We start from the raw sequence: 13,257 nt of genomic DNA, 5'->3' as shown, positions 1-13,257 counted from the left end.
GTAGGCAGATGAAATGAAATCGAATTGCAATAACGGGAAAATGATCTCTTACGTGGACAAGTGTTCATGGTGTACCACTCCATACACTGGCCAAAGGGGAAGGAGGCTACATAGGCGTTGGAGTCGACGCACTGCTTCATGTTGCTGCACCACATGCACTCTGAGCTGCTGCTGCTGGTGCATTCGCTGCAGGTGGTTCTCATGGCGCAGGGTGTCCGGCACTGCTTGGCACTGTGGTTGGCTGTAAAATGCAACAAACTCTTTTAGCACAGATGCCTCTGTGGGACATCAGCCTCTGCTGAACTCCAGGGCATTATAAAGCAGCAGCTATAAGTCTCTTAAGCTCATTTTAAAGGGTGAGAAATGAACACAAGTGAATTTTAAAAGGTGTCATTGTTACAGCAAGAGGTATAATGAGCCTCATAGCTATTCACAAATCCATTTAGGCCTCCATCTGCCTTTTGTGTACCCAGTATCAGCCTAATGACAGCCTCATCAGGCAGACATGAGGCATCTGCAACAAAAATGAGCATCAGGCATGACAATCTACTTGTGCAGCCTCAACAAGAACGGACAGAAAGGTTACAGAGGAAAAAAACCCTTTCTCTTCAGCTAGTTCTTAGACATGGCATTACTCATGCATGCAACTTCTTTTTTCTGTTATGTAAAAATACATGTGCATTAAAAGACTTTAAAATACACTGAACAAAAATATAAACGCAACACTTTTGTTTTTGCTCCCATTCCCCATGGGATGGACGTAGAGACCTAAAATTCATTCCAGATACACAATATAACCATCCCTCCCAAACAGTGGTCACAAATCAGTCCAAATGTGTGGTAGTGGGCACATCTGCTATATTGAGATAATCCATCCCACCTCACAGGTGTGCCACATCAGGATGCTGATCTGACATCATGAGTAGTGCACAGGTGTACCTCAGACTGCCCACAACAAAAGGCCACCCTGGAATGTGCAGTTTTGTCTCACAGCAAAATGCCACAGATGCCACAAGCAATGAGGGAGCGTGCAATTGGCATGCTGACAGCAGGAATGTCAACCAGATCTGTCGCCCGTGCATTGAATGTTCATTTCTCAACCATAAGCCGTCTCCACAGGCGTTTCAGAGAATATGGCAGCACATCCAACCGGCCTCACAACCGCAGACCTCGTGTAACCACACCAGCCCAGGACCTCCACATCCAGCAGGTTCACCTCCAAGATCGTCTGAGACCAGCCACCCAGACAGCTGCTGGAACAATTGGTTTGCACAACCAAACAATTTCTGCACAAACTGTCAGAAACCGTCTCAGGGACGCTCAACTGCATGCCCGTCGTCCTCATCGGGGTCTTGACCTGACTCCAGCTCGTCGCCGTAACAGACTTGTGTGGGCAAATGCTCACATTCGATGGCGTCTGGCACGTTGGAGAGGTGTGCGCTTCACGGATGAATCATGGTTCACATTGTTCAGGGCAGATGGCAGCTGAGAATGTCCCAGTTCTTGCATGGCCAGCATACTCACCGGACATGTCACCCATTGAGCATGTTCGGGATGTGCTTGACCGGCGTATACGACAGCGTGTACCAGTTCCCACGAATATCCAACAACCTCGCACAGCCATTGAAGTGGAGTGGACCAACATTCCACAGGCCACAATTGACAATCTGATAGACTCCATGCGACGATGTGTTGCACTGCATGAGGCAAATGGTGGTCACACCAGATACTGACCGGTTCTGGGTCCCCAGACCCCCAATAGCGCAAAAAACTGCACATTCCAGGGTGGCCTTTTGTTGTGGGCAGTCTGAGGTACACCTGTGCACTACTCATGATGTCAGATCAGCATCCTGATGTGGCACACCTGTGAGGTGGGATGGATTATCTCAATATAGCAGATGTGCCCACTACCACACATTTGGACTGATTTGTGACCACTGTTTGGGAGGGATGGTTATATTGTGTATCTGGAATGAATTTTAGGTCTCTACGCCCATCCCATGGGGAATGGGAGCAGTAACAAAGGTGTTGCGTTTATATTTTTGTTGAGTGTATAAACATAGTGAGCTCACCTGGTCGTTCGCACAGGCTGCCATTCACCGGGCTTATGCAGGTTTGAGCTTTCAGTCCGGTGGCTGCCGGCTCGGCCAGGTAGCCGCAAAACCCAGCGTCGCTTGGCTCACCCGGCAGCCATTGCAGGGTGGTGTTGGTGAACGGCGACATGTCCTCCCAGCACCAGTAGGACACGTTGATTTTCCTGAGCCCTACCCACGGCGTCACAGTGGCCTTGTACTGTAAACACCAAACCAAAGGAGGATTTCACACGATGGCTCTTTGCTCTGATCGAATTTGGTAACAGATTGCTGCCAGATTTTTCTGGAAAACATCTCAAACGTAAGCGGCAGTTACACTTATGCTGAAGATTAAATCAGTTTACCTAAATCAATTCCAAAACACATGTTTTTACTACAACACAAAGAGAAAATGTCAGTGCAGCTTTTCATTCATTCTGACGTGCAACACACTGCACCAGGCGCAGTGGCAATAAAGGCAGCTTTACCTCAGTTGACTTGAGAAGCTCCGTTATCCAACTCATCTCTAATCAATGGTTTTAATATTGCAATAGTAGCAAACAAAAAGACTTTTCTCTCTCTCGCAGGCATGAGAGGGATAACTGTACCTTTGAGATCGAATACAATCGCCATTTCTCAGATTGATTAAACCTGCCTGGAAACCGTTGGAACTACTGAACTGGATGTACACCATCAATACAACAAGGGAGCCTGTTCTCAAATCTCTGCGCCCGTATCATTGAAAACCAATGTTATTCCAGAGCGGTTAAGCTTCCATTATTCTCTACCCTTAAGCACAAAGATTACTGAAAAGCAACCACCAGAACAAATTTAGACCAGCAGGGGAAATCTACACGATTTCATTAGAATGGATGAAAGACACTTCTTTAATTCCAGCCTGACTTTGTGATTTAGACCCCTTTTGTCTTATTTAGCTTCAGCATTCACCACACGGTGCCTTGCAGCCACCGTGTGGTGGCTGCAAGGCACTTTGCAGGATCGCTTTTTTTGCATGGGTGGCCTAAGTTAAAGGAGGCAGTATTTGCATTTGGTATGTAATTAGAAACTACAAAGAGCTATATTACTTTTTTCTTTTCTTTTTTTGTAGGGACTTTCCTGATATTACAAAATACTTTTTGTATTATCTACACATCTTCTTCTCGTCTATTTATGAATGAACTGATTGATTTCTTAATGGTTTAATGTGCAAAATGTAATAAAATCATTTCATGTCAAACATTTCAAAATAAGGGGGAAAAAAATCAGATAATTCTACTATTGGAGAAGATAAAACTTCTGTTAAATCTTCTGCTTAACTTGGTAAGATGCACAAATTTTTACAAACCTAAGGAAGTTTAACCCCAACTAACTTAAAAACTGAATTCAGACTTTACAACCCGATACCCAACAGTGCGTCCGGTCCATCCTCCGTCCATATCTGCGGATACGTGAACAGAATAAAGACGGCAGCTTGCGATGGTTGATTGATCGCAGGGATAGATTTTTGTGCATGTGCTCTAATGGAGCGAGTAAGAGATGTCTGAGCTCTGAGGAAGAGATCTGTTAATGGGAGATTTGTTTCACACTTAATGGTTCAAAAATCTCTCTCACACGCACGCACGCACGCACGCACGCACACACACACACACACAGAATCCAACCAGAGCTCATTCAGATTAAGAAGGAAAAGAGAAGATTTCAAAAGCTACTGAAAAGACAGCCAAGGGCAAAAACTAGAGAAAGGGCACAAGAGTCCATTTATGCTCATCAATCAGAGAAAAACATGAGAAATAAAAATCTTTCTTACAGTGGACTTCAGATGTGCTGGTCTTTTGAACCCGTGTGTAACTTATTGATTTAGTCTTCTAATGTGTCCACATCCGCTTACTTCAACAAGACTGTATATCAAGGAAGGCTCTTTGTAGACGACATCATTAGTTGTCTAAGTAGTGTATCATTCTTCAGTCATTGCCTGATTTGATCTTTTTGCTGTAATTATCCATTTTTATCTCCGGCACTCTCAGCGCATCTCAAGTCTTATCGGTATCTTTCTCTCTGCTAGTCTGATGACCCAATTTCCCCAAGGAGAATATCACATTTTCTCTAATCCGATAATTAATATCCTGGCTACTTCCCCCTCCAATCGCCCCCTTCTCCTTACCACCACGCTCATTATCTGCAGCTCCTTCAGGACAAAGTCCACCTTCTTTTGTGTGGTCAGAGAGGCCAGGACGGCGTTGTGGTTCCTGCAGGTCAGCTTGGCGTTATCGTACGAGTCCTTGGTCGTGATGAATTTCAGACAAGAGTTGCCCACCAGGTGCCAGCTTTCACCACACACGTTCTCTGCAGGGGAGAGAGTAGACGTCAATACTTCTGATATGCAATATGCAAGCTGACTGTATATCTACTGGAAAAACTGGCCACCTTCAGTTTATGTATGTCAGAAGCAGTACAGGTATTATAATAAAATACAGAACTTTTTAAAAAGCAGTTGTCTCCGTCTTGTAGACATGCAAAGTTTCAAACACGTCCATCAATGCCTCATCAGGTAACTTGTAAACTAAAACCAAGAATATTTCTGCTGTGTTTTTAATTCTATTCTTTGTTCGTTTTCCAAGTTCACAACTGATTTTGTAAAATTTGTAATTTTTCTTCACAAATCTATTTTTTTATTTTAGTTAAAAATGTTTTAATTTCCAGTTTAGTTTCAGTTGGCTGTAATATTTTTAGTCTATATTTCTGTCATTCACCAAAACAGAGCTTTCATCACTGTGTAGCATGTGGCTAATTATTTTTAATAGATTTCAGAGGGGGCAGCACGGTGGCTCGGTGGTTAGCACTGTTGCCTCTCAGAAAGAAGTTCAATTCCAACATCAGGCCAGGGTCTTTCTGTTAGTGGGGATTCATAGGTAACTCTAAATTGCCCATAGGTGTGAATGGTTGTCTGTCTCTGTGTGTCAGCCCTGTGATAGACTGGCGACCTGTCCAGGGTGTACCCTGGCTCTCGCGTAGGAGTGACTTTCCTTCTGACAGACTTTATCTGATATATGAACAGTTAACTTGGGTTTGATAACTAGAGAGATAAAATTCTGTTCAGCACTTCCTGCTTATCTGTGCTGTGTATCAATATTTGACTATTTAAATTCTGTTATCAGTTTTGCACCTCTAGATTTCAGAAACTAAGTATGATTCGTGTTGCCTTTTGCCTGTGTGTGTGTGTGTGTGTGTGTGTGTGTGTGTGTGTGTGTGTGTGTGTGTGTGTGTGTGTGTGTGTGTGTGTTGTCGTAATCTTTTCAAATGAAAACTGCTTTATTTCTTCCAAGCATCCCTGTTACCTGGCAGCGAGATGCACTCTTGGTTGCGAGAATCCCACTGACAGTTTTGGTCCACAGCACAGCTCTTGCAGCTTGTTTTCTTGTTGCACACGTACGACGGGTTGTCCTTGGGGCAAACTTCATACTCTGCTATGGCCCCCTGAGAAAAGAAACCCGAAAACAACAGACATCAACACTTTGGACTCTAAACTGCAAAACAATTACATTTCATGATGCGTAAATGATATTCATTCAGATGAAACAAAAAACAACAAAACAAAAAGAAAGGAAACATTTTTTATTAGTCACGCAGAATAAAGGGGAACAGATATATGAGGACCAGACAGATCTTTTCAAATTCGTTCAAAAAGATTTAAACTTCGGATGCGCTGGAAAAAAAAAAAAAAAAAAAAAAATCAAAGTCTTCTTTTTCCTACAACACAGCTATTTGAATTTAAATATTCGATTATTTAATAACTGAAGTCAGAGATATTGAGACTCATTTCTCACATATTGTGCAGATAAGAGTGCTGAAAGAGACATTTGAACTGTGCGAGTCTGCCGGCGGCTAACAGAGGAGTAATCTGATCATAGATTGACAAACCAGATCCAGCAAACATGAAAATGTTTCATTAGTTGTCACACAAAGCACTGAATTCTGCTCAAGTCTATCCATTTAGTAGACATGGCTGATTATTTTAGTAATAGTATATTTGCTTGCACAGAAAGCCCGAGTCCTTTTTTCTTATTAAACAAGAATTTTATCTTAGAAACGTTTCTTCTTTCTTCCCCCCACATTACTTACATAAAACAATCCACTTACATGTTATATAAACCTTTAAATTAGCCTACATCTTACTGCTCGGGTCGCTAATGAAACACATTATATTATGTTATAAATATGGACTCACGACAAACTGTAAAAACCATTACTCGACATACCTGCTTCAATAAAAAGGAAGAAAATATTAATGTTGACCTTCTTATTATGAATAAATACATTGTGGTAATCATACAATGAAAGAACGGATGAAACGTTTTTACTTGTAGAAGCTGAGATACCACCGCAGCACATATCAGCATCACCATTTGATGAAAACACATTTTTGGGCTCCGCGAGTGCTGGGTTGAACTAAGTGCCTTAATTCCATATTGACAGTGACAGCATCACACAGCTGCTGTGAACCTCTTGTTCCACCTCACTCCAAAGATGTTCCATTGGACTGAGATCTGATGACTGCGGAGGCCGCTTGAGTACACTGGATTGAGATCATTTCAGGTTTGTGACATGGTGTGATACCCTGCTGGAAGCAGCCATCAGATGATGAGAACACTGTAGTCATAAAAGGACCACATCGTGTGCACATGATTATAATCAGAAACCATACTCTGGTAAGGCTTTGGCATCCACACAATATTCACTTGCTATGAATGAACCTAAAGCGTGCCAAGAAAATATCAACAACACCATTACGCCACACCACCGTGGTTTTAACGACTGGTTATTTGAGTTACTGTTGCGGTCCTATCAGATCGAAGCAGTGTGGCCTCTGTTCTCTGACCTCAGGCATCAACAAGGTATTTTTGCCCAAACTGCTGCTCACTGGATCTTTTACATACAAACATGCCATTCAAAGTTCCTCAAATCACTCAAACACACTCACACGCTTATGCTCACTTTGAATTTCTGCAGGTCATTTTGATCATGTCTAAAATGCCTAAATGCATTGAGTAGCTTGCAGTTATATTGGCAGACTAAGATATTTGCATTACCTAGCAGCTGAACAGGTGCAGTGAGTGTACATTATAACAGAGCTGCAAGATGGAAAGGTGTGTGTAGGGTGCTACTGACCATCACAGAAAATCCCCAAAAAGGTTCGTTTGCACGCATACATGGAGCGTCCTATTCTGGAGCATTGTTGCATGGCAGTGAGTGTAGACTCAAAAAAGTAATTTGCCATTAACATAATGTAAGCACTCAGATTCTAGGGGTCAGGGTTATTTTGATTTCTTTTAAGGACACATGGGCTGGACTGAGACAGGCTGTATTTTTCCCTCTGATGTGTGTTTTAAGATGAAATAACCTTTGGAGAAAAATGGAAAAAGTTTGTGTAGTCCATTGAAAGCAACAAAAAGTTGCCAAAATTAGTGAAGCTGCACTGGAATTGGCTCCAGGAAACTATTGTGTCTGAGCATTCATTATTCTGTGCTTCAAAGAGCCTCTGACTGCTCGAGATCATAACAACACTACCTATTCATGTATTACAATAAGTTGCAAAATTGCACTCGGCTTGCGTGGCAACAAAATGTTAGTTGGCAATGTTTGCTGAAGTGAATACACATCCACGCATGTAAACATCAGATTGTGAAGTTCTGCAGCTTGCAGAAAAACCACTGGTGTCCAACAAAACCATTACTTTGTGTGTTTAATGTCCAACAAAGGGTTTTTTCTCCCCCAAGCAATGAGGTGACTGCAGGCAGTAAGCCCAGCAGGCCCCTTCTCTACAACCTGATATATCCTGCTTTCTGGATCCTCCCAGGCTTATAAGAAGCACCTCTTCAGCTCCTATATGTAACACAGTTAGAGGCGATGTCCCCAAATGCTCTGGGCAGGGTGGAGAGCAAGTTTTCTTACCGATGCAGAGGTGCAGTTACTTCCAAGAGACACGCATTGGCTCGAACACCACTGGCAGCCGTTGGTGTTGGCAGTGCAGCTGTAACAGTCGGTATACTGGTCACATCTCTCAGCATCACCGTCTGCAAAATGTAGAACAGGGTGCACTTTTTTTTTTTTTAATTTATAAGAACAGAGACAGAAATCTTCCAGTCAGTTCAAAAGTCAAAGCAACCAGTAACTCTGTTTCTGCCATTAACCACAGCTCAGTCAAAACATTTGCCGTCTCTTTCGGGGTATCCAGTGTTGACTGCCAGATCGCATCCCTTGTATTTAATGTGCCGGAAAGAGATGCCATGGAGCGGTTTCCATCTGCCAGCACTGCTGTAGAAGCAAGACCGGAAAATAAGACAGCCGTGCCGAGGAGAAAGACTGATGTTTCTGGGTTTTCCTCTTTGTGTGACAACTGACAAACAAACGGAAGACAACTCTCAACAGGAACCAGAGAGAGAAGGCTGGACTGTCCTTCGTGATTACCTCACTGACACGCACGCTCACATGTAAGAAATTGTGTGTGGGTGCATCAGTGTCACGAGTGTTAGCGTTGGGGGATGTTTATAATTAGAAATCAAAATGTAATAAAACCTCAATGCAATTAAAAACCAAACAAACACATTTGCACATCACACAAAATGTAAACAAAAACAGAATCCAGGATTTTATTTGGTAGAGAAAACAGAAACCATAATGAGTGTTGAAATTGGGAAAATGTACTACTATATTAGCTAATTTTGAGCAGCAATACATCTTTAAAAAGTTGGAACGGAGGCAAAAAAAAAAAAAAAAAAAAAAAGACTGGTAAAAAGTAAAAGTAAAAAAGTAAGTGGTCCTAAAATGAAACAGCCGGTGGGACATTTTGCAACTAATTAATTGAATTAGCACCAGGTCAATTCCTGTTTTTACTGCCAGAGTTTCTCAGAAGGTGGGCAGAGGTTCTCCAATTAGCAAAAAACTGTCAACAACAATCAGAATGTTCTCAACATAAGATGGTGAAGTCCTTGAATATCTCATCATCTACATAGTATGCTTGCACTAGTGCACCAGTGGCCAGTCGTGCTCCTGTATGCATTTCCCCCAGCGGAAATAATATCTCCAGTTCTAGAGAGAGTGTGTCGACAGCAGCTCTCTCTGATTCTAGTGGCCCCTTGATGGATGTGGATATAATGAGTCTTTTAGCACCAAGGCCTTGGCAGTTTCATCTCTGAAGGGACCTCCTCTCTCAGGTGGGAGGAGAAGTGGTTCATCCGCGCCCGGATCTGGCGCCTTCATGCTTACCTGCTGAGAGGTCTAATGTGATAGATAAGCAAGCATAGTAGCAACAATCTAGGGCCTCAACCAGACCTTCAAGCAATCCTCCATTCCAGTGGTCTATTCTGGATATTTTGACATTGCTGCAGGAGATTCAGCAATATCTGCTCATCTTATTGGTTTTGATTGGGTTGCACATCTCCTTGTCATAAGTTTTTGTAAAAGGGTTTGCCGCCCGAGACCCGTGGTTAGGTTCAGTGTCCCTGCATGGGTCTTTGGTGCTGGAGCCCCCTTGTAGACCCCTTTGAACCCACCGAGTCCATGTATACAAAATTTCTTTCATATAAGACTGCACTGGTTCTCCCATTGGCTTCTGAAAAGCGAGTAGGTGACCTTCACGCTCTGTCTGTGCATCCCTCCTGCACACAGTTCTCTCCTGATGGCCTCAGGGTCGTATTGTACCCGAATGCGGCATGTTTACCCAAGGTCATTCCTGCATCTTATAGCTCAATGGAATTTGAGCATCTGAGCTTTTGCTCCTCTTCTTTTGCATCTAAGAAGCAGAAGAGGATGCACGTGTGCTATGTACAAACATTAAGAGCACTCAGAATGTGCTTTTGTGAGACCAGTTGTCTGCTTCGCTAATCCGACTACAGGTAGACCCCCCTGTTTAAACAGAGGCTGCCCCACTGGATTATAGAAGCTATCTCACTGGCATACAGCACCAAGGATCCCGCTTTGTCCCGCTTCTTTGTGCTGGGTCTACTGCACACTGGTGATGCTGGTGGTCCGACTCCAGTTTGATGGCTGCTCTATGGGGGTGCATATATATGTTCCATACTTATGTGTTGCACCTCATTCCTCTCCTTCAGGGAACAGAAGTTATAGGTATAACTGTTTGTTTCTGGATGATGCATGAGGGCCATATTTTCCACATTCCAAAACTTACCACACATACACAAACACGCACAAGCACACACAGAGGAAAACACCGAGGTGACATATTTTTTCGCTCATTTTCCCTCTTTGATGTGAGGAACTGTGTTGGCAGCCCATGACAAACAAGCCGTTTCTGGCAGCGTATGCATCTCATCGGACATCAGTGAAGCGAATGCAGATGAGTTCTGCACACACTGAAGGAAAGCATCGAGAACCCCAAATTATCTTGGATTAGCTTCACGTGTCACGTCCGTGCGGCATTTCAATGCAACTGCAGCGTCACCTACATGATCTCGTGTTGCAGGAGGGCTGCTGCTGCTGTTCAGTGCCGATAACGTCGCTTTCCCAAGGCAGACAGGCCTCCTGGGTGGCGTTCCACACGCAGTGAATTCCTGGCCAGGCCTGGCTGCAGGACGTCGGGCTGGAAAAGGCCGAGCAGCTGGGCGAGGTGTACGTGAGGACATCGCGGAGCAGTAGACTGTTAAAGCCACCGAACACGTACATAACGCTGCAGGAGAACACAAGAAAAGAATTAGAGGACTACAGGTGAAATAGATGTTAGGAGGGAAGGGATTCAGGAAGTAAGACAAGTGAATTTCCTCCCTACTATTTTGCCCAATTTCAACCCTTTTTGCACACTCTAAGTGATCCTCCTCTTCTCTGGGCTTCAACCTGCCTCTTAAGTCTGCTAAATCCCCAACAAGCGCTCTCTTCCTGTGCAGATGGACCTGACAGGACCCCCTACTGTGCGCGTGTTAGAGTGCATTTTGATGATGGGTCCAGGTCGTTTCTGAACATGTTTCTCCACTGGCCTATGTTCAGCTACTGGGATTACTCTGCGAGCGTGGGCCTAAGCGTATGCATGCTCTCAGACTCATCCACCAATTACCCATTCACAGGCTGCCCGGCCGGGTAGATGGGTAATTTGCACAAGTCTGATCAAAAGCCACCCCCACTCCACTGGATCGTGGAGGGCACACTTCAAACTGCACGCTGAGGACATCCTGCTGAGTGCCTAGATCGGGAGGAGGAGAACATGGTAGTCTTGCAGGGGACTACATCAGTTAACCACTTTCTTTTCTTCTCATTTAAAAGATGTGAGTCACTGTAGAGAAAAAGTCTTACGGATAGTGAAAGCGTGTGTTTTCCCTCCCAATCATTTTCTTTCAAAAATATTATGAAAACTGTTTAACAGAGAATTTAAAGAAACTGAGATAGCAAGACACAGTTCAAAGGAAAGACTGTGCCAGGTTTTTTTGGGGGGGCCTGAAAGCAAATGCAGATCCTTTACTTTAAAGTTCAGACCAAAGGATGCTTGGAGAGTTTTGCTGTAGTACTTAAGTTAATGTGGAGCAGGTACATCAGTCTCTGTCTTCAATATAACAACTCAAACCTGACATTAAGGACTACAGCAGTAGAGCCTGTTTTTTTAAACCTTATTACGGCTTCTCGTAAACTTGCTTATCGTCATTTAATACATTTAAAAAAAATACCGCTCAGTTCAACTGCTGTGAACTTTTGATTGCGCTGAACTCGAACAGTTAATGAATGCATGAACAAACTTTGAACTGCTCCCAAGGAAGTGGAGTCATGAGTAATATAAGGACTGCCCCAAACAGGGGTAGTGATTAATGTTAATATTTAATGTCTTCTATACAACAGGATGTATAATTTAATATGGATCGCAGCGTCTTGCTCTGCTGGCAGAGCAGATCATATTTAGTGATGACTCATCGCTTCTGCTCGCAGCACCATCCCCATCACAATCTATTCATATTGCAGACTGATAATGAAATGTCATGTATGGATCCACACAGCTTTTCCCAAGGCAACAAGGGTTTGATTTTTCCCTGTGATGCATTGTTTGCTTGTTTTCCTTTGCTTCAAGTGTTTCCCCTTTGTCCCCGCTCTGTGCTGCCATAGTGCAAGACCATTTCCTTATGCTACACCATAAATTCAACACAATTTAAGAAGCAACAATAACCCCACGTGTGTTGCAATTGTCCCCTATCAAGCAAAGGACGTGTATTTGAAGGGTTTAAGCCCACAAAGGAACTCTGAGGACTCCCTTTTATCAAAAAGTCTGCTGCCAATACTTGAAAATCTCTTGTTCTGTTCTCAACTGTCACTCTGAATGCCAAAGCATCCATTCATGAATTCAGCTTCTCTTTCTTAACAATCCTTTTTAATCGTTTTTCGACAACAAACGGCAGCTTTCTACGTTTTTGCGTTCCTCATTTCCTCTCTGCTGATGTTTTGTGGTTGTTCCATCATCCATCTAACAAGTCCACAGCGATCATAAATAAAACAAACAGGAAAGGAATGGAGTGAAGAAGAAAAATCATACAGGAGCTCATGTTTAATGAGATTCATATATGTACTGCAGAGGATTTTCCACTTTTAATCCGGTGAGTTTTCAATTACGTAATTAATTAAAGATTACCCATCACTGAAGATTGCAGAGTGTCCGAAGCGGTTGACATCGTGGTACAGGTCCGGTCGAGGTAAGACTGTCCACTCATCACACGCTGCAATGAAAAGAAGACAGAAGTTAAACCCTTCACCTGCTCCCACTCGTTATAACATACATGTCTTCAGCTGTGGCAAACTCCGCTGACACGCTCTGGGTGGTTAGCGAGGCTCATCTTCTCGTGTCAGACAAGCTAATGGCCGAAGTGACTGAGACACTGATCACAGGTAGTGGAATGCCATAGCTGAATGTAAAGGCAGGTAAAAGGTGCAGAAGGGGACAGAGAGTCAGTGATGGTTTTGTTTGACCCACATAAGCAGACGTAAGTGACCAATTTCCAACAGTCTGATGGTTCAAACGAAGTCTGAACTGGTATCCCTGGATTTGACTTGCATGTCTCTAAGCCTGGCTTTTCCATTTTTGGTGGTGGAAACTGCAATAGGGTGTTTTGAACCTGCGACACACTAACAAGTTATTCTGGGTCCTTTCTGCAATTTGCAGGTGGAAGAATTCACAATCTGTTAAACGATTAGGCTCTCA

General features: G+C 43.4%; 1 protein-coding gene across 2 annotated transcripts in view; it reads right to left on the bottom strand.

The window, feature by feature from the left end:
- Positions 1-13,257, bottom strand: part of atrn (attractin) — a 137,006-nt gene that overhangs the window by 87,037 nt on the left and 36,712 nt on the right. For both annotated transcript variants that reach the window (XM_080870971.1, XM_080870972.1), the window contains exons 11-17: positions 12,691-12,775; positions 10,535-10,755; positions 8,022-8,143; positions 5,408-5,546; positions 4,234-4,415; positions 2,073-2,292; positions 53-241 (exon numbers count right to left, since the gene is read on the bottom strand). In XM_080870971.1, the coding sequence (XP_080727097.1) occupies positions 53-241; positions 2,073-2,292; positions 4,234-4,415; positions 5,408-5,546; positions 8,022-8,143; positions 10,535-10,755; positions 12,691-12,775 (1,158 nt within the window). The remainder of the gene's footprint in view (positions 1-52; positions 242-2,072; positions 2,293-4,233; positions 4,416-5,407; positions 5,547-8,021; positions 8,144-10,534; positions 10,756-12,690; positions 12,776-13,257) is intronic.

Source organism: Rhamphochromis sp. 'chilingali', assembly GCF_963969265.1.
Source record: "Rhamphochromis sp. 'chilingali' genome assembly, chromosome: 21".
In the NCBI taxonomy this organism is placed as follows: Eukaryota; Metazoa; Chordata; class Actinopteri; order Cichliformes; family Cichlidae; genus Rhamphochromis; species Rhamphochromis sp. 'chilingali'.
Note: the sequence above shows the minus strand (reverse complement) of the source record. Positions and strands in the feature narration are given on the sequence as shown.